Below are 26,843 nucleotides of genomic sequence, written 5' to 3'. Positions count from 1 at the left end.
ATTAGAGCAGCTGCTACTGAAAAGTGGGCCAAATTACCAGTATAAAGGTGCAACAAGCTTATTGATGGCAACAAGAAGAACTAGGGAATTAATTAAGAAAAGTGTAAAGGTACCAATTTATTTGTCCAGAACATGTAGATGCAATTGGAATTGACCACCTTATATTTCAATATATACTTTTTCTGACCCTATACGGAGATACTGCAGTAGACAGGGATAATGATCAAGAAGTTACCATTCTGTTCTTGGGGACTATTTGCACCAATCTCACTGTGTGTGTGTGTGTGTGTTTACCTTAGGGTCAATGATACTATGATGTCGCTGTCCTCTGTCCATTTATAAATACAGAGCTCAACAGCACAACTACAGTCCGAAGCAGAGGCAGGCTCCCTCAGTCTTACCGATCACAAAGGTTTGTATTTCAGATTTCGGGGGTACGGCTTTATGAATTACTTATTAGAACTTAATTCCGCCTCAAATAAATGTTTCTATAAATAGCCAAGTGTTAACATTTTGAATAATGTTAATCAGATAAACATTCATGTTTTTAGTTGCTTGTAAGAATCATTTTTTTTCTATCCAAAGGCACTCCGTGTATGGCAGTAACCAATGAAACCTCAGGATAATTTTTTTGTATATGAACAGATGATAATAATCAAGATGAATGGGAGGACTATGGTTAAAGTGACGGTGGCTATCCTAATGGCTGTATTTTTGATCTACATAAATTGCGTGATGATTTTTGCTATGAGTAGCAGGACAACTTTTAAGGAAACTCCTGCTACATTCTCTTCACACATACACTCTTTAATGACTCCATGGAGTTTCTGGTCAGCTGCCTTCTGTATGTGTTTGCCTTGGCTTATCTACAATTGGTTAAGGTTGTCAGTGTTGTCAGTTTGTCAAGTTTGGCAGTGGCATGTCCTGTGTTGCCCCACTCAACCTGGCTGTGATGTCGCTAGAACGCTATGCAGCCATCTGCCTCCCTCTACGGCATAGCATTGCCATTGCTGTCGTCTGGTTTGTCGTATTCATAAATCTTAGAATTTATGTTCTTTATTCCACAAAGGACCCCATTATTTTCAGCCTGGTCTCATAGACTAGACGTAATAGTAAACGTAAATTCGGGACACTGAAATTAGTATGATACGTTACGTTTGGTATGGTTACATTATACAGGTTACTTAAGATGAAAGTAGGGGGTGGGTGGGTGTGCATATAACACAAACGTATAGAGCGTGTTCGAATCTCAACAAGTACAACTTTATCAACTTTGCAACTACTTACTACTTTTTAGCTACTTTGCAACTACACTGAACAAAAATATAAACGCAACATGTAAAGTGTTGGTCCCATGTTTCATGAGCTGAAATAAAAGAACACAGAAATGTTCCATATGCACAAAAAGCTTTTTCTCTAAAAAGTTGCGCACAAATTTGTTTACATCCCTGTTAGTGAACATTTCTCCTTTGCCATGACAATCCATCCATTTAACAGGTGTGGCATATCAAGAAGATGATTAAACAGCATGATCATTACGCAGGTGTACCTTCAAATTCAAATTTTATTGGTCACATTCACATGGTTAGCAGATGTTAATGCAAGTGTAGCGAAATGCTTGTGCTTCTAGTTCCGACAGTGCAGCAATATCTAATAAGTAATCTGACATTTCACAACAACTACCTAATACACACAAATCTAAAGGGATGGGATAAGAATTAGAGGTCGACCGATTATGATTTTTCAACGCCGATACCAATACCGATTATTGGAGGACCCAAAAAAGCCGATACCGATAAATTGGCAGATTTTTTTTATTTATTTGTAATAATGACAATTACAACAATACTGAATGAACACTTATTTTAACTTAATATAATACATCAATAAAATCAATTTAGCCTCAAATAAATAATGAAACATGTTCAATTTGGTTTAAATAATGCAAAAACATAGTGTTGGAGAAGAAAGTAAGTTCCTTGCTCAGAACATGAGAACATATGAAAGCTGGTGGTTCCTTTTAACATGAGTCTTCAATAATCCCAGGTAAGAAGTTTTAGGTTGTAGTTATTATAGGAATTATAGGACTATTTCTCTCTCTACGATTTGTATTTCATACACCTTTGACTATTGGATGTTCTTATAGGCACTTTAGTATTGCCAGTGTAACAGTATAGCTTCCATCCCTCTCCTCGCCGCTACCTGGGCTTGAACCAGGAACATATCGACAACAGCCACCCTCGAAGCAGCGTTACCCATGCAGAGCAAGGGGAACAACTACTCCAAGTCTCAGAGCGAGTGATGTTTGAAACGCTATTAGCGCACACCCCGCTAACTAGCTAGCCATTTCACATCGGTTACACCAGCCTAATCTTGGGAGTTGATAGGCTTGAATTCATAAACAGCAGAGCTGCTGGCAAAACGCACGAAAGTGCTGTTTGAATGAATGCTAACGAGCCTGCTGGTGCCCACCATCGCTCAGTCAGACTGCTCTATCAAATCATAGACTTAATTATAACATAATAACACACAGAAATACGAGCCTTGGGTCATTAATATGGTCGAATCCGGAAACTATCATCTCGAAAACAAAACATTTATTCTTTCAGTGAAATACGGAACCGTTCCGTATTTTATCTAACGGGTGGTATCCATCAGTCTAAATATTCCTGTTACATTGCACAACCTTCAATGTTATGTCATAATTACGTAACATTCTGGCAAATTAGTTTGCAATGAGCCAGGCGGCCCAAACTGTTGCATATACCCCGACTGCGTGCAATGAGAAGAGAAGGGACACAATTTCATCTGGTTAATATTGCCTGCTAACCTGTATTTCTTTTAGCTAAATATGCAGGTTTAAAAATATATACTTCTGTGTATTGATTTTAAGAAAGGCATTGATGTTTATGGTTAGGTACACGTTGGAGCAACGACAGTCCTTTTTCGCGAATGCGCACTGCATCGATTATATACAACACAGGACACGCTAGATAAACTAGTAATATCATCAACCATGTGTAGTTATAACTAGTGATTATGATTGATTGATTGATTGTTTTTTATAAGATAAGTTTAATGCTAGCTAGCAACTTACCTTGGCTTCTTACTGCATTCGTGTAACAGGCGGGCTCCTTGTGAGGCAGGTGGTTAGAGCGTTGGACTAGTTAACCGTAAGGTTGCAAGATTGAATCCCTGAGCTGACAAGGTAAAAATCTGTCGTTCTGCCCATGAACATGGCAGTTTACCCCCCGGTCCTAGGCCGTCATTGAAAATAAGAATGTGTTCTTAACTGACTTGCCTAGTTAAATAAAGGTGTAAAAAAATTAAACTAATAAAAAATATTGGCAAAATCGGCGTCCAAAATTACCGATTTCCGATTGTTATGAAAACTTGAAATCGGCCCTATTTAATCGGCCATTCCGATTAATCGGTCGACCTCTAATAAGAATATGTACATATAAATATATGGATGAGCGATGACCGAGCCGCATAGGCAAGATGCAATAGATGGTATAAAATACAGTATATACATATGAGATGAGTATGTAAGATATGTAAACATTATTAAAGTGACATTATTAAAGTGACCTTGTGCTGGGGACAATAAACGGCCACTCTAAACTGTGCAGTTTTGTCACACAATAGATAGATGTCTCAAGTTAGATGAGCCCAAAAACAAAAATAGATGTCTCAAGTTTTGAGGGAGCCTGCAATTGGCATGCTGACTGCAGGAAGGTCCACCAGAGCTGTTGCCAGAGAATTGAATGTTCATTTGCCTACCATAAGCCACCTCCAAAGTAATTTTAGAGAATTTGGCAGTACGTCTAACTGGCCTCACAACCGCAGACCACGTGCAACCACGCCAACCCAGGACCTCCACATCCGGCTTCTTCCCCTGTGGGATCGTCTGAGACCAGCCACTCGGACAGCTGACGAAACTGTGTATTTGCACAATCGAAGAAATTCTGCACAAACTGTCGGAAACCGTCTCAGGGAAGTTAATCTGCGTGCTCGTCATCCTCACCAGAGTCTTGACCTGACTGCAGTTTGGCATCATAACTGAATTCAGTGGGCAAATGCTCACCTTCGATGGGCACTGTCATGCTGGAGAAGTGTGCTGTTCACAGATGAATCCCAGTTTCAACTGTAAGGGGTAGATGGCAGACAGTTTGTATGGCGTTGTGTGGGCGAGCGGTTTGCTGATGTCAAGTTTGTGAACAGAGTGTCCCATGATGATGGTGGGGCTATTGTATGGGCAGGCATAAGCTACGGACAACCAGCACAATTGTATTTTATCGATGGCAATTTGAATGCAGAGATCCTGAGGGCCATTGTCATGCCATTCATCTGCCGCCATCACCTGATATTTCAGCATGATAATGCACAGCCACATATTGCAAGGATCTGTATACAATTCCCTCAAGCTGAAAATGTCCCAGTTCTTCCATGGCCTGCATAATCATCAGACATGTCAGCCATTGTGCATGTTTGGGATGCTCTGGTTCGACATGTACGACAGCGTGTTCTAGTTCCTGCCAATATCCAGCAACTTCACACAGCCATTGAAGAGCGGGACAACATTCCACAGGCCACAATCAAATCTATGCGAAGGAGATGTTGCGCTGCATGAGGCAAATGGTCGTCACACCAGTTATTGACTGGTTTTCTGATCCACTGCCCTTTTTTTAAAGGTATCTGTGACCGACAGATGTATATTCGTATTCCCAGTCATGTGAAATCCATAGCCTAATGAATTTATTTAAATTGAGTGATTTCCTTATATGAACTGTAACTCAGTTAAATCTTTGAAATTGTTGCATGTTGCATTTATATTTTTGTTCAGTGCACTTAGCATGTTAGCTAACCCTTCCATTAATCGTAACCTGAACCCTTTAACCCTTTTTTTTTGTTACCCCAATATTTTGCACACAGCAGAAGTTATTAATTGCGTTGTGGCAGATGCAAGTGTTTCAGGGTTCAAAACTTTTTGCTTTGAAGCGGTCTCTCATCATTTACACATACAGTACCAGTCAAAAGTTTGGACACACCTACTCATTCCTGCATTTTTCTTTATTTTTGTACTATTTTCTACATTGTAGAATAATAGTGAAGACATCAAAACTATGAAATAACACATATGGAATGATGAAGTAAAAAGTATAAAACAAATCAAAATATATTTTATATTTGAGATTCTTCAAAGTAGCCACCCTTTGCCTTGATGACAGCTTTGCACATTCTTTGCATTCTCTCAACCAGCTTCATGAGCTGGTTGTCACCTGGAATGCATTTCAATTAACAGGTTTGCCTTGTTAAAAGTTAATTTTTTTTTCCTTCTTAATGCGTTTGAGCCAATCAGTTGTGTTGCGACAAGGTAGGGGTGGCATACAGAAGATAGCCCTATTTGGTAAAAGACCAAGTCCATATTATGGCAAGAACAGCTCAAATAAGCAAAGAAAAATGACAGTCCATCATTACCTTAAGACATGAAGGTCAGTCAATACAGAAAATTCCAACAACTTTTAAAGTTTCTTCAAGTGCAGTCGCAAAAACCATCAAACGCTATGACGAAACTGGCTCTCATAAGGACCGCCACAGGAAAGGAAGACCCAGAGTTACCTCTGCTGCAGAGGATAAGTTCAACAGAGTTAACTGCACCTCAGATTACAGCCCAAATAAATGCTTCACAGAGGTCAAGTAACAGACACATCTCAACATCAACTGTTCAGAGGAGACTGTGTGAATCAGGCCTTCATGTTCACATTGCTGCAAAGAAACCCATACTAAAGGACATCAATAATAATAACAGACTTGCTGTGTAAGGGCTATTTGACCAAGGAGAGTGATGGAGTGCTGCATCAGATGACCTGGCCTCCACAATCACCTGACCTAAACCCAATTGAGATGGTTTGGAATGAGTTGGACCACAGAGTGAAGGAAAATCAGCCAACAAGTGCTCAGAATATGTGGGAACTCCTTCAAGACTGTTGGAAAAGCATTCCTCATGAAGCTGTTGCCAAGAGTGTGCAAACCTGTCATCAAGGCAAAGGGTGGCTATTTTGAATAATCTGAAATATAAAATATTTTGATTTGTTTAACACTTTTTTGGTTACTACATGATTCCTGTGTTTTATTTCATAGTTTGATGTCTTCACTATTATTCTAAAATGTAGAAAAATAAACTTTTTTATGTCCAAACTTTTGACTGGTACTGTACATCACCATTATAGCAGCCAGGTCTGCCTCTTTTGACAAAACTAAAGCCAGTAAGGCCCACAAGACCTGGCCTGTCCCTCTCTTTCCTGTACTGTATGCACCTTTAGAAAGAGCACTGGCCAGTGCAGGCAGTACTGCTCTCTTTGCTGACCTGCAGTATGTCAACTTCCTCATTATCCTGCTAAGACGTTTGAGCCCCATCAAATATGGGCTGAGAGATGGTGCTGTACAACCTGTTCCTACACTACTTAACTTGCAGGACTAGAAAAGTCAAGCCTGCTGTGATGGTACAATTGAAGAAAGCGTTGTTCCTTCAAGCCGATGAACCTGCCCGCTTGGTTTTAAGACAATGGGGAGACCCCGTTTTGTACACTTGCAAAATACTCCATAATGGGTGGCTGTGTTTATCGTGGAAATAAATAGTGCATATACCAGACATACAACAGAACAGAAATTAAAATCGGGAGAAATATTCCTTTTCCATTTCCATTTTTATTCATCATTCTTAAAATCCAACAACATTAAACACATAGCACAACAAGATGCAGTTAGCCAAAATGTAACAAGAAACAGGCAAGGCATCACAGAAAAAAAGGGGGGAAAAATTGAGTGGGATGGGTGAAACAAAATCCCTGCTTTCAAAGAAAAGAAAAAAAGGCAAAACCATAAGTGTCAAAGTAATAGTAGTAGTAATAATAATAATAATACATTTAAATTATATTTTTTACCAATTTAAGTGCTGAGAATTTTGTATAGTGTTATATAGTGCTCATGAACATTATTTTATCGTAGTTGGGAGTAATTGACAGAAGATGGTGTTCATGAGGCTCCAGGCAACTCCTCCATGACTGCTGGATGGGTCCAGGGAAAAACGGGCACTTGTCTATGTAGTTTATTTGGGTCCCATTAGCTGTTACAATAAAAAAAAACATGTAAAAAACAAACACAAACAAACGCTTTTTGGTTTTCCTGTACCAGTTAGCATCCCATTTTGACATACAAAACTATTACTTGTGTCAGAACAGACCTTATACAGTAACTACGAATATTGGTGGCAGCAATTGTTACAAAACCTTATTATTGTATGATGTCCATAATTTATGTTCATTTAAAAATATATATACACATACACTGAGTGTTCAAAACATTAGGAACACTGGCTCTTTCCATGACAGACTGATCAGGTGAATCCAGGTGAAAGCTATGATCCCTTACTGATGCCACCTGTTAAATCCACTTAAACAGTGTAGATGAAGGGGAGGAGACAGGTTAAATAAGTATTTTTAAGCGTTGTGACATGGGTTGTGAATGTGTACCATTCAGAGGGTGAATGGGCAAGACAAAATATTTAATTGCCTTTGAAAAGGGTATGGTAGTAGGTGCCAGGCGCACCGGTTTGAGTGTGTCAATAACTGCAACGCTGCTGGGTTTTTCCACGCTGAACAGTTTCCTGTGTGTATCAAGAATGGTCCACCACCAAATGACATCCAGCCGACTTGACACAACTGTGGGAAACATTGGAGTCCACCCTCTCACAGCTGAGGCTCTGCACACTCTTGGACTGTATCCTACATGGTAGGCCGCTCCTACCAGATGATGTAGAGAGGATCTGTGACTGCAGTACGTACTCACAACTGGTGTACCCCGGGGCTCGGTTCTAAGCCCTCTCCTCTTCACGCTATACACCAAGTCACTCGGCTCTGTCATATCCTCACATGGTCTCTATCATTGCTATGTAGATGACACTCACCTACTTTTCTCCTTCCCCCTTCTGACACCCAGGTAGCGACACGCATCTCTGCGTGCCTGGCAGATATCTCAGCTTGGATGTCAGCCCACCACCTCAAGCTCAACCACGACAAGACGGAGCTGATCTTCCTCCCAGGGAAGGCCTGCCCGCTCAAAGACCTATCCATCACGGTTGACAACTCCAGTGTCTCCCTCCCCAGAGTGCAAAGAACCTTGGTGTGACCCTGGACAACACCCTGTCGTTCTATGCAAACATCAAAGCAGTGACTCGCTCCTGCAGGTTCATGCTCTACATCATCCGTAGAGTACAACCCTACCTCACACAGGAAGCGGCAGAGGCCCTAATCCAGGCACTTGTCATGTCTCGTCTGGACTACTGCAACTTGCTGTTGGCTGGGCTCCCCGCTTGTGCCATCAAACCCCTGAAACTTATCCAGAATGCAGCAGCCCACCTGTTGTTCAACCTTCCCAAGTTCTTTAATTTCATCCCGCTCTTCCACACACTACACTGGCTTCCAGTCGAAGCTTGCATCCACTACAAGACCATGGCGCTTACCTACGGAATAGCAAGAGGAACTGCCCCGCCCTACCTTCAGGCTTTGCTCAAACCCTACATCTCAACCCGAGCACTCCATTCTGCCACCTCTGGTCTCTTGGCCTTCCCATCCCTACGAGAGGGCAGCTCCCACTCAGCCCAGGCCAAGCTCTTCTCTGTCCTAGCACGCCCCTGAACCTAGGACAGCAGAGTCCCTGCCCATCTTCCGAAAACATCTGAAACCCTACCTCTTCAAAGAGTATCTTAAATCATCCCACAGCACCCGCTCGCACCCCTTCCTCACCTGCTCGCACCCCCCCTCACCCTGACCCCCACAAAAAAGAAAATTAAAAAATGCCTTTCGTGAACTAACACTCACACTTTACTTTTTTCCCCCTTCCCCTTATTAGCTGACTTTGCTGATAGCTACTTTACTGATGATGTACTTACTATGACGTAGTTGTCCCACCTAGCTATCTCAAGATGAATGCACTAACAGTAAACCACTCTAAATTACAAAAATGTAAAAATGTCAAATGACTCAACATGGGCCAGCATCCCTGTGGAATGCTTGACACCTTGTAGTCTATGCCCCGACAAATTGAGGCTGTTCTGAGGGCAAAAGGAACTCAATATTAGGACAGTGTTCCTAATGTTTTGTACACTAAGTGTATATTTTTAAGGGGGGGGTGTTCTATTTTATTAGGCTGAGAAGAGACAGTGGGAAAGATAGACAGACAGTGAGTCACAAGGGCAGTGAGCCAGATTCGAACCCTCGCCAACACCGGTAAGCATGTGTGCTTATAGGCGGCAGCACTAACCGCTAGTCCACAAATAATGTCGTTTTAACATTTAACAGTGCAGATAAGCGATACATGCTTATGTAGGTCTTCACAATGAGATTTTACAATGATTACTGGAGAAGCAAACTTAAAGGTAATAAACAATGTGTTTCTATTCGTGTTAAATTAGTCTTACCACAGGAAACCCTCCTTAAATTCAGTGAACTTGTGACGGACCATGAACGAGGCCAAAGCGTCTGCTACCTGGGGAAACAAGAGCAATGTCGGTTTAGTTCCCAGACATTGAGAATAGTATTTTGTGTGCAATATTACTTACAAATTGGCCTGAAACTACTATCGCAACAAAATGGGAAACAACGACACATTTAACAAGCAGTTGTTCAGCCTCATACCCAGAAGTTTAAAACCCACTCACTTTTTCAGGGGCATCCTCATGGACAGCATGGCCACACTGAGGGAGCACCTGCATCTGGAACTTCCCTGAACACAATTGCAACACGAATCTTTATGTGCAACATGATTCCATTGGATTTAGAAGATGTTACAGTAAAATCACAGGGAGTGGGGGAATATGTTAAGTGGATTGTCACAGTCACCATCAGAACCACAATTGTCAACAACAACCAACATAACAAACATTAATCTGAGGCCGTCCTCACCTTGCATCTGTCCAATTGTGAGATCTTTGTCAAGCCTGTCCACACCTGTAAAGGTAAAAATGTTATACTCAACATTGTGTGCTGTAGTCCAATGTCAAAGACAAATGTATTTGAATTATATTGAAAACACACAAGTGTAAAAATCATGTGGATTAAAATGTACTGAATCGAGGGACTCACCAGCGAGCAGGAGCAGTTTTGGCACAGGACAGGAAAGGAATAGGGCAGACAGGCCACTGAACCAGCCCTCCCAGTACTTCTCTGTCTTTGACAGATCAATCTGCCAGGTATAAAGGGTCTCCTTCTTCACCTGAAGAAAGCCAAGAGACAGTTAACCTTAAATTTACTCTTCATGTACACACTACAACAGACTGTGTAAAGGTGGGAAATGACATACACCCTCCCCCAAGGTGACATATGCACCCAGATGTATACACCAACTACTAATGCCTAAGAAGACCCACGCATACAAACACACCCGAATACATAGGTATAAAATATATTGTAAAAAAATAAACATTACATTTCCCCCCCAATCATCCCATCCCTAACCTCTTGGTCATCCTCCTTCTTTCTTTTGTGGTTGGATTCTCCTTCCTCTTCTTCCTCCTCTTCCTCTTCAATGATGCCGTCACTGATGCTCTTGGAGACGCCTGGACTGTTGAGGTGTTCCTCACATCTATGGAGGTGGTCAAAACTTGTGTTTAGTTACAGGTCCTGAAAAGTAACATCTTGAAGTTGATCAATTTAAAAGGTATTTGTCCTCTGAGCCCATTTTCTTCAGGTCCAGACGTACTTTTTCACCTGGCCTCCCATGGACACCCGGGCTGACTCAACGTTTCGGATCTGTCCACTCTTCACACTGATGGGGGAGGGACAAGATCAGAACACATGACTTGGAATATGCTCTATTAGTAAAGCATTTGCTGAGTATTTTTACACTTGTGTGTACGGACAGCATCTCACCTCCACTCAATGGCATTCTCCACAGACTTAAAGGTCTTTGGTCGACTCCTGAGGAAATTCTGCATACTGTTTAAGGCATCCATTGCTGTGCCTGAAAAAATACAATCGTGGAAATGTTATGAAATAATCACTCAATCAATGAATTAATGACACAGTGTGTCACATCCTAGTTTAAAACAATACATCAATTAATCTTCTGTCAGCTCCTCAACTGCTGCTTGTTTGATCATCAAATGACAAGTCCCGATCATGAGACAAACACAAATACCATAATCACCTTCAACGACATCAATCACACACAGGCCAAGTAAAGACGGCACGTGGTTTGCTGCAGCGGTATGAACTGCTATAGCTCCACCCATGCTGTGTCCAATCATCATGATCGGAGGTGGGTTTTCGCCATAGAGTGCTTCTACCACTTTGCCAATGTCCCTGGTGGAGAGATAAGACAAAACCAGCATAAATCAACTGCTAGAACAATCTCACCCATACAAACCAGCCTAATCCAGCTCCTCAAACAATCACACCCAACAGAAGATAGACAATATAGAAAGAGATGTCAGTTTCTTCCCACTGGCACTTTGTTAATGTAAACAAGACTATTCTGGGGGTTGCAGCAAGCCTGCTTTCTCTCCTTGCATCAAACAGCAGATCAGTGTCTCAATGGGAGACAGCAGCAGCCGATAGCTCATCTGACTCAGTTCTCCTCAATCTCCAACAGGTTCTCTCCACCCCCTTACAGTAATCCTCCACCACTGCCTCAGGTCCTGTCCGGTTCCCTCCCATCTCAACTAGAGGTCGACCGATTAATCGGAATGGCCGATTAATTAGGGCCGATTTCAAGTTTTCATAACAATCGGAAATCTGTATTTTTGGACACCGATTTGCCGTTTTTTTTTTTTTTACACCTTTATTTAACTAGGCAAGTCAGTTAAGAACACATTCTTATTTTCAATGACGGCCTAGGAACGGTGGGTTAACTGCCTTGTTAAGGGGTAGAACGACAGATTTTTACCTTGTCAGCTCGGGGATTCGTTTTTGCAACCTTCCGGTTACTAGTCCAACGCTCTAACCACCTGCCTTACATTGCACTCCACGAGGAGCCTGCGTGGCAGGCTGACTACCTGTTACGCGAGGGCAGCAAGAAGCCAAGGTAAGTTGCCAGCTAGCATTAAACTTATCTTATAAAAAACAATCAATCTTAACATAATCACTAGTTAACTACACATGGTTGATGATATTACTAGTTTATCTAGCGTGTCCTGCGTTGCATATAATCGATGCGGTGCCTGTTCATTTCTCATTGAATCACAGCCTACTTCGACAAACGGGTGATGATTTAACAAGCGCATTTGTGAAAAAAGCACTGTCGTTACACCAATGTACCTAACCATAAACATCAATGCCTTTCTTTAAAATCAATACACAAGTATATATTTTTAAACCTGCATATTTAGTTAATATTGCCTGCTACTAACATGAATTTCTTATAACTAGAGAAATTGTGTAATTTCTCTTGCGTTCCGTGCAAGCAGTCAGGGTATATGCAGCAGTTCAGGCCGCCTGGCTCATTGCGAACTGTGTGAAGTCCATTTATTCCTAACAAAGGCCGTAATTAATTTGCCAGAATTGTACATAATTATGACATAACATTGAAGGTTGTACAATGTAACAGCAATATTTAGACTTAGGGACGCCTTTCGTTAGATAAAATACGGAACGGTTCCGTATTTCACTGAAAGAATAAACGTTTTGTTTTCGAAATTATAGTTTCCAGATTCGACCATTTTAATGACCAAAGGCTCGTATTTCTGTGTGTTATTATGTTATAATTAAGTCTATGATTTGATAGAGCAGTCTGACTGAGCGATGGTAGGCACCAGCAGGCTCGTAAGCATTCATTCAAACAGCACTTTCGTGCGTTTTGCCAGCAGCTCTTCGCAATGCTTCAAGCATTGAGCTGTTCAAGCCTATCAACTCTCGAGATTAGGCTGGTGTAACCGATGTGAAATGCCTAGCTAGTTAACGGGGTGCGCGCTAATAGCGTTTCAAACGTCACTCGCTCTGAGACTTGGAGTAGTTGTTCCCCATGCTCTGCATGGGTAACGCTGCTTCGAGGGTGGCTGTTGTTGATGTGTTCCTGGTTCGAGCCCAGGTAGGGGCGAGGAGAGGGACGGAAGCTATACTGTTACACTGGCAATACTGAAATACCTATAAGAACATCCAATAGTCAAAGGTATATGAAATACAAATCGTAGAGAGAGAAATAGTCCTATAATAACTACAACCTAAAACTTCTTACCTGGGAATATTGAAGACATGTTAAAAGGAACCACCAGCTTTCATATGTTCTCATGTTCTGAGCAAGGAACTTAAAGGTTAGCTTTTTTACATGGCACATATTGCACTTTTACTTTCTTCTCCAACACTTTGTTTTTGCATTATTTAAACCATATTGAACATGTTTCATTATTTATTTGAGGCTACAATGATTTTATTGATGTATTATATTAAGTTAAAATAAGTGTTCATTCAGTATTGTTGTAATTGTCATTATTACAAATTTAAAAATATATATTTTTAAATTATTATTATATATATATTTTTTTTATTTAAATCGGCCGATTAATCGGTATCGGCTTTTTTTGGTCCTCCAATAATCGGTATCTTCGTTGAAAAATCATAATTGGTCGACCTCTAATCTCAACAACACAATACCTTCCCCATCACACACCCTGTTTAACACTCATCTCTGAATGATGACAGAGAAAACATTCCTGACAACTTACTTGGCCATGGTTTCCGCTGAGAGATCGTCAGAATTCTTTACTTTGGTGTCACCTTTGTGGGAAAGAAAATTGTTAAAAAATAAATAATAATACTATTGAGACCATGAATATGAGGTAACCAGAAGGAATGTGTGTTCTCATGAGGGAGAGTTAGCCACTCACCATGGGCCCTGAGGTCCATCGCCACCACCCGGCAGTTAATTCTGTTGTATATCACTGCCTGCAAACACAAACCCACTCTGTGTTAACTTAACTCTGGCCAGAATTCAGTGTCAGTCTGTGTTATTATAAGGCAGGCTCACAAACATACTGCTCCATCTTGTGTGAATCCTGGTTTAGGAAGGCCACCAAAAATCCTGAAATTTCCATCCCCAAGTATAACATTTTCCGCCAAGATAAACTGCCAAAGGGGGTGGAGTTGCAATCTACTGCAGAGTTCTGTCATGCTATCCAGGTCTGTGCACAAACAGTTCGAGCTTCTACTTTTAAAAATCCACCTTTCCAGAAATAAGTCTCTCATTGTTATTATAGACCCCCCTCAGCCCCCAGCTGTGCCCTGGACACCATATGTGAATTAATTGCCCCCCTTTTATCTTCAGAGTTTGTACTATTAGGTGATGTAAACTGGGATATGCTTAACACCCCGGCCATCCTATAATCTAAGCTAGATGCCCTCAATCTCACACAAATGATGAAGGAACCTACCAGGTACAACCCTAAATCCATAAACACGGGCACCCTCATAGATATCATCCTGACCAACCTGCCCTCTAAATACACCTTTGCTGTCTTCAACCAGGATCTCAGCGATCACTGCCTCATTGCCTGCGTCCGTAATGGAGCCGCGGTCAAACGACCACCCCTCATCACTGTCAAACGCTCCCCTAAAACACTTCAGCGAGCAGGCCTTTCTAATCGACCTGGCCCGGGTATCCTGGAAGGATATTGACCTCATTCAGTCAGTAAAAGATGCCTGGTGATTCTTTAAAAGTGCTTTTCTCACCATCTTAAATAAGCATGCCCCATTCAAAAAATGTAGAACTAAGAACAGATATAGCCCTTGGTTCATTCCAGACCTGACTGCCCTTGACCATCACAAAAACATCCTGTGGCGTACGGCATTAGCATCAAATAGCCCCTGCGATATGCAACTTTTCAGGGAAGTTAGGAACGAATATACACAGGCAGTTAGGAAAGCAAAGGCTAGCTTTTTCAAACAGAAATTTGCATCCTGTAGCACAAACTCCAAAAAGTTCTGGGACACTGTAAAGTCCATGGAGAATAAGAGCACCTCCTCCCAGCTGCCCACTGCTCTGAGGCTAGGAAACATTGTCACCACCGATAATCGAGAATCTCAATAAGCATTTTTCTACAGCTGGCCATGCTTTCCATCTGGCTATCCCTACCCTGGTCAACAGCTCTGCACCCCCCACAGCAACTTGCCCAAGCCTCCCCCATTTCTCCTTCACCCAAATCCAGATAGCTGATGTTCTGAATGAGCTGCAAAATCTAGAAAACTATAAATCAGCTGGGCTAGACAATCTGGACCCTCTCTTTCTAAAATTATCCACCGCAATTGTTGCAACCCCTATTACTAGCCTGTTCAACCTCTCATCGTCTGAGATGCCTAAAGATTGGAAAGCTGCCGCAGTCATCCCCCTCTTCAAAGGGGGAGACACTCTAGACCCAAACTGTTACAGACCTATATCTATCCTACCCTGCCTTTCTAAAAGTCATCGAAAGCCAAGTTAACAAACAGATCACCGACCATTTCGAATCCCACTGTACCTTCTCTGCTATGCAATCTGGTTTCTGAGCTGGTCATGGGTGCACCTCAGCCATGCTCAAGGTCCTAAACGATATCATAACCTCCATCGATAAAAGACAGTAATGTGCAGCCGTCTTCATCGACCTGGCCAAGGCTTTCGACTCAGTCAATCACCGCATTCTTATCGGCAGACTCAACAGCCTTGGTTTCTCAAATGACTGCCTCGCATGGTTCACCAACTAATTCTCAGAGAGTTCAGTGTGTCAAATCGGAGGGCATGTTGTCCGTACCTCTGGCAATTCTCGGGCCAACCCTTTTCTCTGTATACATCAATGATGTCGCTGTTGCTGCTGGTGATTCTCTGATCCACCTCTATGCAGACGACACCATTCTGGCCTCCATATACTTCTGGCCCTTCTTTGGACACAGTGTTAACTAACCTCCAGACGAGCTTCAATGTCATACAACACTCCTTCCGTGGCCTCCAACTGCTCTTAAATGCAAGTAAAAGTAAATACATGCTCTTCAACCGATCGCTGGCCGCACCCGCCCACCCGTCTAACATCACTACTCTGGATGGTTCTGACTGAGAATATGTGGACAACTACAAATACCTAGGTGTCTGGTTAGACTGTAAACTCTCCAGACTCACATTAATCATCTCCAATCCAAAATTAAATCGAGAATCGGCTTCCTATTTCGCAACAAAGCCTCCTTCACTCATGCTGCCAAACATACCCTCGTAAAACTGACTATCCTACCGATCCTTGACTTCGGCGATGTTATTTACAAAATAGCCTCCAACACTCTACTCAGCAAATTGGATGTAGTCTATCACAGTGCCACCCGTTTTCTCACCAAAGCCCCATATACTACACAACACTGCGACCTGTATGCTCTCGTTGACTGGCCCTCGCTTCATTTACGTCGCCAAACCCACTGGCTCCAGGTCATCTATAAGTCTTTGCTAGGTAAAGCCCCGCCTTATCTCAGCTCACTGGTCACCACAGCAGCTGTCACACCCTGGCCTTAGTTATCTTTGTTTTCATTATTATTTTAGTTAGGTCAGGGTGTGACATGGGGAAGTATGTGTTTTGGGTTGTCTAGGGGTTTTGTAGGTTTAATGGGGAATGTCTTCTCTAGGTGTTTGTATGTCGATGGCTGCCTGGATTGGTTCTCAATTAGAGACAGCTGTGGTTTATTGTCTCTAATTGGGAGCCATATTTAAGGCAGCCATGGGCATCATGTGTTTGTGGGTAATTGTCTATGTTGAACGTTTGTTGCTTGTCCATGCACTTACGTCATTTAGCTTCACGGTCGTTTGTTGTTTTGGTTTGTTTTGTGTATAGTGTTCGTTTTCGTGTTTCATTTTGAAGATGTATTTTGCACACGCTGCGCCTTGGTCATCTCTCTCTCCTATAGACGATCGTGACAGCAGCACCCACCCATAGCACGCGCACCAGCAGGTATATTTCACTGGTCATCCCCAAAGCCAACTGCTCCTTCGGCTGCCTTTCCTTCCAGTTCTCTGCTGCCAATGACTGGAACGAATTGCAAGAATCATTGAAGCAGGAGTCTTATATCTCCCTCACTAACTTTAAGCATCAGCTGTCAGAGCAGCTTACTGATCATTGCACCTGTACACAGCCCATCTGTAAATAGCCCACCCAACTACCTCATCCCCATATTGTTTTGTTTTTTTGCTTCTTTGCACCCCATGATCTCTACTTACACATTCATCTGCTGCACATCTATCACTCCAGTGTATAATTGTAATTCTTTCACCAGTATGGCCTATTTATTGCCTTACCTGCCTAATCTTACTACATTTGCACACACTGTATATAGATTTTTCTATTGTGTTATTGACTGTACGTTTGTTTATCTCATGTGTAACTCTGTGTTGTTTGTGTCACGCTGCTTTGCTTTATCTTGGCCAGGTCTCAGTTGTAAATGAGAACTTGTTCTCAACTGGCCTACCTTGTCAAATAAAGGGGAAATTATTATTATTATAAAAAAAATAATAATAATCTTCAACAGTCACGCAATACAACCTTACAGTGCCCATTCAGAAAGTATTCACACTCCTTGACTTTTTCCAAATGTTGTTGTGTTAAAGCCTGAATTGGAAATGGATTTCATTTTTATTTGTCACTGGCCTACACACAATACCCCATAATGTCAAAGTGGAATTATGTTTTTTGAAATGTTTACAAATTAATTAAGCATGAAAGGCTTGAATGTCTTAAGAGTCAATAAGGAATCAACCCCTTTGTTATGGCAAGCCTAAATGAGTTCAGAAGTAAACATTTGCTTAAAGCTGCAATAATGTAACCTTTTGGGAGACTGACCTAAAATCATAGAAATGTGTGTTATAGATCTGCTATTCTCATTGAAAGCAAGTCTAAGAAGCGGTAGTAGATATGTTCTATGTGCGCTATTTCTATGCTTCCAGTTCTTAAGTTTTGTTTTTGCGTCTTTTACTTTCCATTTTGTACACCAGCTTCAAACAGCTGAAAATACAATATTTCTGGTCATGTAAAACATATTTCACAGTGGTTTAGATGGTACAATGATTCTCTACACTAGGGATCATAAACTAGATTCAGCCGCGGGACGATTTTTTCCTGAACGGATGGTCGGGGGGCCGGAAGATAATTAGTAATCATTTGTAGACTGCAAATTAACCGCAAAAAGTCCAAACATATATAATGTTTGACTGAAACATAATAATTTCAAACCTTGCTTACATTTGTATACGATGTGTGAGAATACTTGAGAATAGATTTCTTAAATGAAATTCCCTTGGAGCTGATTTCCTGGTGTTTTTACAGTCTTTTATATCCAACAATGAAAATGTATTTTTTTTAATATATATTATTATTTTTGCTCAGGAAACTTGGGGGGCCAAATAAAACCAACCGCGGACCAAATTCATCCCGTGGGCCGCCAGTTGGGGAACCCTGCTCTACACTATATTTGCTTGTCTTGTCACAAACTGAAATTAAGCAAACTACAATTTTTGCAATAAGGAAAATGTGGAGCGATTTCTGCACAGTGAATTGTAACAAGTCACACAAGTTGCATGAATTCACTCTGTGTGCAATAATAGAGTTTAACATGATTTTTGAAAGACTACCTCAACTCTGTACCTCACACATACAGATAATTGTAAGGTCCTTCAGTCGAGCAGTGAATTTCAAACATAGATTCAACCACAAAGACCAGGGAGGTTTTCCAATGCCTTGCAAAGGGCACCCCGTCACTACAAAGATACAGGCGTCCTTCCTAACTCAGTTGCCGGAGAGGATGAGGCCAAAGGTGAAATTAAAACCGAGTTTAATGGCTGTGATAGTTTTATCCTGAGGATGGATCAACAACATTGTAGTTACTCCACAATACTAACCTAAATGACAGAGTGAAAAGAAGGAAGCCTGTTCAGAATAAAAAATATTCCAAAACATGCATCCTGTTTGCAACAACGCACTAAAGTAATACTGCAATTAACTTTTTGTCCTGAATTCAAAGTGTTATGTTTGGTACAAATCCAATACATTACTGAGTACTACTCTATAATTTAAAGCATAGTGGTGGCTGCATCATGTTATGGGTATGTTTGTAATCGTTAAGGACTGGGGAGTTTTCCAGGACAAAGAAATAAACGGAATGGAGGTAAGCACAGGCAAAATCCTAGAGGAAAACCTGGGGCCTCATCAATCATGCGTAGGCACAAATGTATGTGTAAACAATGCGTGGGATCAAAGTGTGAGATATATCAATAAACGTATGCTTGTGTACGTAAATCGCACAGCCATGACCATGCATACACACAGCGCCAAGTGGTTGAATAAGGGAACTGCTTGCAAAGAGTAGAATGGAGAAAATATATCCTGAAAATTTGTGAAAGTAATGACGAAATACATTTTTATTTTCATTGTGAATTCATGCAACATATATTGACAGGCTATACATCATTTGACGACCACAGTGCATTTGTCACAATAATAACAAATATAAAAGTGCAGTAACTTGTTAAGTTTGAGGCAAGTGTGAAAGTGAAACCATTGTGAAACCAAATACTATAAAAGACTGAGATAATGGGAAATCTATTGAGAGATGGCTGATCTTGCACTGTTGGAAGATTTGGAACAAGCTGCATTTTGCTTAGAGTGAGTTTGAGACAGGTGGGAATTTTTGCAGAAAGTACATATTGGCTCAACAGATATCATTTCCCAAAACCAATGTTATGGGATCTTTGCGAGGATTTAAGACCTACTTTTGAAAGGCAAACACATACCATTCGGGTGCACATCAAAGTGCTATCTACCCTCGGGTATGGGAACTTTTCAGCGGGAGCTTGCCGTCCGGCATTTCACATCCTTCAATGAGACAATGTTTTGGATTCAATCATCAGAAAAACAAGCTGAAACATACAATTACCATACACCATCGCACAACAGGTTAAGAGGGGTTTCTTTGCCATCAATGGGTTCCCAAAGAAAAAAAACAGCCCCCACGTCGCCATAAAAGCACCATTCCAAAACGAGTTCAACTAGGCTATGTTAACAGAAAAGGCTTCCACTCTTAATGTGCAGGTGATTATGTAATGCGTGAAAAAGCGCTACTGAATGTGGTGACAAGGTTGCCAGGTGAAACTCATGACTCGTTCGTCCGCAGAACAGCAATGTGGGCCTATACGCCTACAGGAGGGAGCTGTTGAGGATGGATGGCTTATTGGTGAATGTTGCCTACTCATTTGAATTATATTTGCCATTGCTAAAGCAACTTGAATTGTCCTCTCTTTGTAGCCATGTTTTAATTTTTACTGGTAAAACCACAACTGAGCAAGTCAAATAAAACCTTTTGGTTGTAATCAATCTGACACTAGCACCTCTATTTCAGTCTTGGAAAAGTGTTTTTTTCATAGCTTTTTTTGGTTGCACCATTGTATTTCATGATACGGCCTTGTATATTCCCCATAGGCTTAAAAGGGATGATTTTGACCATATATGGGTAATTAGGGCCATTTCAAAATGCAAAATGTGCGCATGACGCTCGTAGGACTGTTTGATAAAACACACTTTTTCTATGCATACGAACATTATAAATTCCATTCGTAAGTAGTATTTTCGAATAGTGTCTACGCAATATTGATAAATGAGGCCCCTGGTTCAGTCTGCTTTCCATTAGACACTGGGAGATGAATTCACCTTTCAGCAGGACAATAACCTAAAACACAATGCCAAGTCTACACTGGAGTTGCTTACCAAGAAGACAATGACTGTTCCTGAGTGGCCAAGTTACAGTTTTGACTTAAATCTACTTGAAAATCTATGGAAAGACCTGAAAATGGTTGTCTAGCAATGATCAACAGCCAATTTGACAGAGCTTGAAGAATTTTGAAAATAATAATTGCCAAATGTTGCACAATCCAGGTGTGGAAAGCTCTTCGATACTTACATAGAAAGACTCACAGCTGTAATTGCTGCTTCTACAAAAGTATTGACTCAGGAGTGTGAATAACGTATTTAGTTTTCAATAAATTTGCAAAAATGTCTAAAAACATGTTTTCACTTTGTCATTATGGGGTATTGTGCGTAGATGTGTGAGATAAGAAATCAATTTAATCCATTTTGAATTCAGGCTGTAACAACTAGGGCTGTTGCGGTGACCATATTACCGCCAGTCATGACTGCAGTAAAATTCCAAGTGACCATTGAGTCACGGTAATCTCCTTTTATGCACTCTGGACATGCATTGGTACTACCTTCTCGCTAATGGCCTAGTATTCAGGGCTCTGTTGTCCCTCTAACATCAATGCAAATGGGTTCGAAAATCACAATCAAAACAGTATCACGCTTTAAAAAAACCTCACCTAACTGATTGATTTGAAGAAAAATAAGTGGAAAATATGGACGTTGTGGATGTTGTTTCTAAGAATAACAACAAAATGTATAGCACTTTCTAAGGTGAGGATTATTCAAAACACACATGCATAGGCCTATATATGAGCCCAAGCACCAAAAAATATACCACATACTATGCACAGCAGGAAAATTAAAATAAATAAAGATTTCAAATGTCTTTGGTACATAATTGGTCTAGACTTATTCCAAAAAAGTTGTATTCTAGTAACCACCTTTGAGAGTGGACTGTATTATTATGCATACTGGATGGACTGGTTTCCTTATGCTACGCTCCAAACTTTCTGTCCATGAGTTTGGGAGAGAACGTTCAGGCCTAGGTGATGCTGTTGGTTCATTGATTGTGCAGGGCGGCTTACAGAGTTAGCCTATAATTATAGTGAATTTGTATTTGATTTTGAATAGCCTAGTAATAGGGCACTTTTATATTTTCATAATTAATAGGTTGACATTACCTTTAGCTACAGAATCTCACCACCATGTATTTCCATCTCCTCCTCTCTCCTTAATTCTGTTCTCGAGCACGCAGAGGGGCTGTCAACAGTTTAATGAAATATGTTTGTTGTGAAAACATGTTACTATCAATGTTCCCGAACAGATTTCCCTTGGTTTCCCAAATTAAGCACTGGGTAGCTGCAGGAACAGGGTTGGAGATCCCATGGCATACAGAGTTTGGGCGGAATATCACCTGTTGCGAAGCAAGAGGCTGCATGCTCCTCAAACAGTGATTGATGCATGGAGTGAAATATTCAGAGTAGCCTACCCAGCATAGGATTGAAAAACGAACCAGCCGGAAAAGCGCCCTCCATTCGCTATTGGAGTGCATAATGATGACATGTCTTTATCCCACTGCCCATTTGATAATGGGCCATTCTAAATCTAGTTTAAATAGATTTATTAGACTATATTAAAATGTATTTATTAGACTTGTTTTTTTGAAGGCGCATATCAGTGGCTTGTATGCCTAGAGATGCTAAACATCTTTATGTTAATTAACGGTCAGACTGGCAGTCTTTTGCATGACAATAACCAGCTGACAAAATGTAATGACCGCCACAGCCCTAAACTCAACAAAATGTGGAATAAGTCAAGGGGTATGAATACTTTCTGAAGGCTCTGTAAATGCAGGACATGTTGTGATGGTAGTGTGTGTACATAAAACAGTATGGGGGCTCTATCTGGTATTTGATAGTATTACTCACAGTGAACACAGCCCAGGAGAGAGCAGAGTGTCCTCCTCCATGGAGCAGGAGCAGCACAGGACCATGCTGGCCACTGCAGTAGATTCTGAACGTGTGCAGAGTAGTCAAGGAATATAGAGTATAGACACATTCACAATGGAGATATGCTTATGATGCACTGGATCAGGAGTTCAATATTACACTGTATAAAATGAATTCTCTTCAGTAAGTGTTTCAAAAATATGATGCATCATTCATGGTTCAATTCCATGTGTAGATGAACATTAGCACACTTATGGGAGCCACAGTAAAGGATATATCTTTGGCGTTATCGTTTTCCACTTCTACATCTTCCATCGCTTCAAAGTATTCACTCCAGGACAGAGGGGAGAAGTCTCTCTTCCGTCCAGGTCTGTGTGTTAGCCAGGTTGAGTATCAAACAGAAAGAGGATTTGAAACAGTGGGTAAATCCATTTGAATTCAATCACTTTTTGACAGCACCCCTTTTGATTTGAACAAAACCTTCCATAGATATTTGCCCAGTGTAGAAGTGCTCAGAAAGTGACATTTTGGACCTGAATGCCAAAACATTCAAGAGATAAAAGTGCTCAAAGTTGACCTATTTTGCATACCCCACCATACCATGAAACATCCATGTCTTCACCACTGGAAAGGATAAATGGTTGAGATTGATATAATTTAAATATTTAATAATTTCTTGAAAAAACAGTTTAATAAAACTTGTCATTTTTTTACCTTAAATGTCAATTATCTAAAAATGCGTGTAGTCAACATTTTTTCATATTCACATATGTTGTAGCTTAAACCCTATTTTACGTAATCTGAGATTTTTATGTTGTGCCCGCCATTGTTTGAGACAAGATGCTCTTGAATACAGGGTGGGTGTCATGTTTTGGCTGATAAATGTACTAAAAAATGGGAATACAATTTAAATGTAAACTTTCAAATGGGACCACAAAGACGGTTAGAAGTCCACAAATCAGAGTACTTGATTTGAAATTGAAATTATACTGTCAATTCTTCATAGGAAACCTATTGAAATCATAGAAATATAGATAATAGATAGACATGACCATTTAAGTTGACATTCGACAGTGGTCATCTTTGTGGTAGTAATTAGAAGTAAAAATGGTAACTCAAATATTTCAATGGTGTACCAGCTAAATTGCTGTGGTATGGAAGAATAGGTCCATTATATTAATTATATTTCTATGATTGAAATGACACCCACCCTGTATTCAAAAGCATATGTCTCAAAAGATGTCAGGGACATCACAAAAACCTCAGATGATGTAAAGTAGGGTTTAAGCTACAAAATATGCAAATATGAAAAAGGAAGACAAATAGTTGAAGCATTTTTTGATAATTTACACTACAGGTTTAAAAATGTAATGTTTATATATTAAAAAACAAATTATGAAATATTTTTTAAGCCTTGTAGGCAAGCTTTTAAATTATATCAAACTCCACCGTTTATATTTCCCAGTGATGAAGACATGGATGGTGGGGTATGCAAAATGGGTCAACTTTGAGAACATTAATCTAAAGAAAAAGTAACTTTCCAACCACTTCATTCATGGGCAAACGTGTATGGAAAGTTATTCAAATGGATTTACCTCAGTGTAGTCCTACATTAACATGACATATACAGCTTGAGCTAAGGGTTATCTCATATACACTCAGGGGCATGCCATCAAATGTATGGTTAATTAATCAGTGGATGTTGTATACCAATAATTATGAAACCATTCAAATAAGATGAAGCAGAAAGACCTTATCGATCAAATAGTGATGACCTGTGAGAGACTTCTTAACTATAAAGTAAGAAATTGAGTCATGACCAGTGATTAACATAATAAATCATTGGTCGTGACACAGGAGCGACTATGACAGCAGCTCTGATGACAGAAAGGAAGGGGAGAGGGATAACCACACAACAAAGAGGGTGGATTCATTTTAGCTATACCGGTTCATAAATTGAACCATCAACGACCCATATGAAACACTAATATTGAAGAATATGGAGGCAGCATAATGCATAAAAGATTCGAAGCTATCAAGCTAATTTATTTCATAACACGGTAGCTTGTTGACTGGGATTTAACTGATGATGCTCCTAATGTACTGACCTGTCAAAACCAAATGAGGTCAAAACCAGCACTTGAATGGCACAATTAAACAACACGTGAATATAAGCATTGTTCACAAGATAATAGGATTGAAAAGCTGTATTAGTTTCAGTACCTAATGTCAGCTGTCAGATATATTTCACCGTTATCTTGTTAGCTTGCTAGCTAGCTAGCTAGCTAGCTAGCAACGTTTTGAACTTAGCTAACTAGCTTTTCCACAAAAATTAAACAGAGGAAAATACTGTTGTTGGCTCACGTTAGATATGCATTCACAAGTTGTAGGGCTTAGCAACAAGAGCCAGACAACTATCTGATTATAGCCTCGCCAACCATCTCAAAACTAGCTGTGAACTCACCCCATTCTCATTTTAGACCGCGACTGCAAGCCTCCTGACACGGGAGGTCTGGAAGCTAACTGTTTCTCCATGCTGTCGAACGCAGGGCCAATGCCGGTCAGTCAAACACCAAATCTTCCCCCTCCTTCGAACCATACGATTTTCTTCCAGTACCAGTCAGCTATTAGCAGCTATAAATTGACAACCACAAAATGTGTTTATCGTCCCACAACATTACCCGTTTGCCAATTGCCACATTGCACTCTGGGATATGTTTGCATACTGCTCACTATTCTCAACTAAACCATCAAGATACATTCATAGAAAAACTATATTTCCCAGAAAACATGGTGTAAGTGTAGAACCTTAATCTTGGTAAAAAAAGAAAGAAAATGACGTAATCAAATAAAATATAATTGTATTGGTGCATACATATTTAGAAGATGTTATTGTGGGTGTAGCGAAATGCTTGTGTTCCTAGCTCCAACAGTGCAGTAATATCTAACTATTCACAACAATACACACAAATCTAAAAGTAAAATAATAATTAAATTAAGAAAAATATAAATATTAGGACGAGCAATGTCGAAGTCCGGAATATAAATTTATATCTGTAGAATATATATATATATATATATATATATATATATATATATATATATATATAAGAACTACAGGAAATGTATGATCTCTGTAATTGCAAACAAAGGTTTCTGTACCAAATATTAAGTTCTGCTTTTCTGATGTATCAAATACTAATGTCATGCAATAAAATGCAAATTAATTACTTAAAAATCATACAATGTGATTTTCTGGATTTTTGTTTTAGATTCCGTCTCTCACAGTTGAAGTGTACCTATGATAAAAAAATTACAGACCTCTACATGCTTTGTAAGTAGGAAAACCTGCAAAATCAGCAGTGTATCAAATACTTGTTCTCCCCACTGTATATATTCTACAGATATATATTTATATTCCGGACTCCGACATTGCTCGTCCTAATATATATATTTTTTGTTAATTCCATTCTTTTACTTTTAGATTTGTGTGTATTGTTGTGAATATATATATATATATATATATATCTGTAGGATAGAATAGTATATGGCAATAGTTGAATAGGATGACATTGACTAGAATACAGTATAAACATATGAAATTAGTAAAACAGCATGTAAACATTATTAAAGTAACCAGTGATTCCATGTCTATGTACACAGAGCAGTAGCCTCTAAGGTGCAGGGTTGAGTAACCGGGTGGTAGCCGGCTAGTGACAGTGACTAAGTTCAGGGCAGGGTATTGGGTGGAGGCCGGCTAGTGATGGCAGTCTGATGGCCTTGAGATAGAAGCTGTTTTTCGGTCTCTTGGGCACACTGCACCACCCTCTGGAGAGCCCTGCGGTTGCAAGCGGTGCAGTTGCCATACCAGGCTGCGATACAACCCAATAGGATGCTCTCAATGGTGCATCTGTAAAAGTTTGAAAGGGTCTTAGGGGCAAAGCTGAATTTCTTTAGCCTCCTGAGGTTGAAAAGACGCTGTTTTGCCTTCCTCGCTGCACTGTCTGTGTGGGTGGACAATTTTAGATTGTCAGTGATATGTATGCCAAGGAACTTGAAGCTTTTCACCTTCTCCACTGCGGCCCTGTCGATGTGGATGGAGGCATGCTCCCTCTGCTGTCTCCTGAAGTCCACGATAATTTCCTTAATCTTTGTTGACGTTGAGGGAGAGCTTATTTTCCTGGCACCACTCTGCCAGGGCCCTCACC

General features: G+C 40.4%; 1 protein-coding gene across 1 annotated transcript; it reads right to left on the bottom strand.

Moving 5' to 3' along the window:
• Positions 1-6,691: 6,691 nt before the first annotated feature.
• Positions 6,692-25,384, bottom strand: LOC139534409 (protein phosphatase methylesterase 1-like). The gene is made up of 14 exons (XM_071333545.1): positions 25,100-25,384; positions 22,912-23,005; positions 22,615-22,707; positions 13,883-13,940; positions 13,721-13,772; positions 11,209-11,363; positions 10,932-11,022; positions 10,762-10,827; positions 10,518-10,644; positions 10,146-10,275; positions 9,966-10,010; positions 9,722-9,786; positions 9,482-9,549; positions 6,692-7,129 (listed from the first exon to the last, which is right to left on the bottom strand). The coding sequence occupies exons 1-14, from the start codon at positions 25,168-25,170 to the stop codon at positions 7,126-7,128; spliced, it is 1,119 nt and encodes a 372-aa protein (XP_071189646.1). The 5' UTR covers positions 25,171-25,384; the 3' UTR covers positions 6,692-7,125.
• Positions 25,385-26,843: the final 1,459 nt, after the last annotated feature.

This window comes from Salvelinus alpinus, chromosome 1 (genome assembly GCF_045679555.1).
Source record: "Salvelinus alpinus chromosome 1, SLU_Salpinus.1, whole genome shotgun sequence".
Classification (NCBI taxonomy): Eukaryota; Metazoa; Chordata; class Actinopteri; order Salmoniformes; family Salmonidae; genus Salvelinus; species Salvelinus alpinus.
Note: the sequence above shows the minus strand (reverse complement) of the source record. Positions and strands in the feature narration are given on the sequence as shown.

Coding starts and splice junctions, on each gene's coding strand:
- LOC139534409 (XM_071333545.1), bottom strand. CDS start 25,170: ATGGAGAAACAGTTAGCTTCCAGACCTCCCGTGTCAGGAGGCTTGCAG. Junction 13,941..22,614: donor TCTCCTGGGCTGTGTTCACT/GTGAGTAATACT, acceptor TTGTGTTTGCAG/GCAGTGATATACAACAGAAT. Junction 10,011..10,145: donor AAAACTGCTCCTGCTCGCTG/GTGAGTCCCTCG, acceptor TTACCTTTACAG/GTGTGGACAGGCTTGACAAA.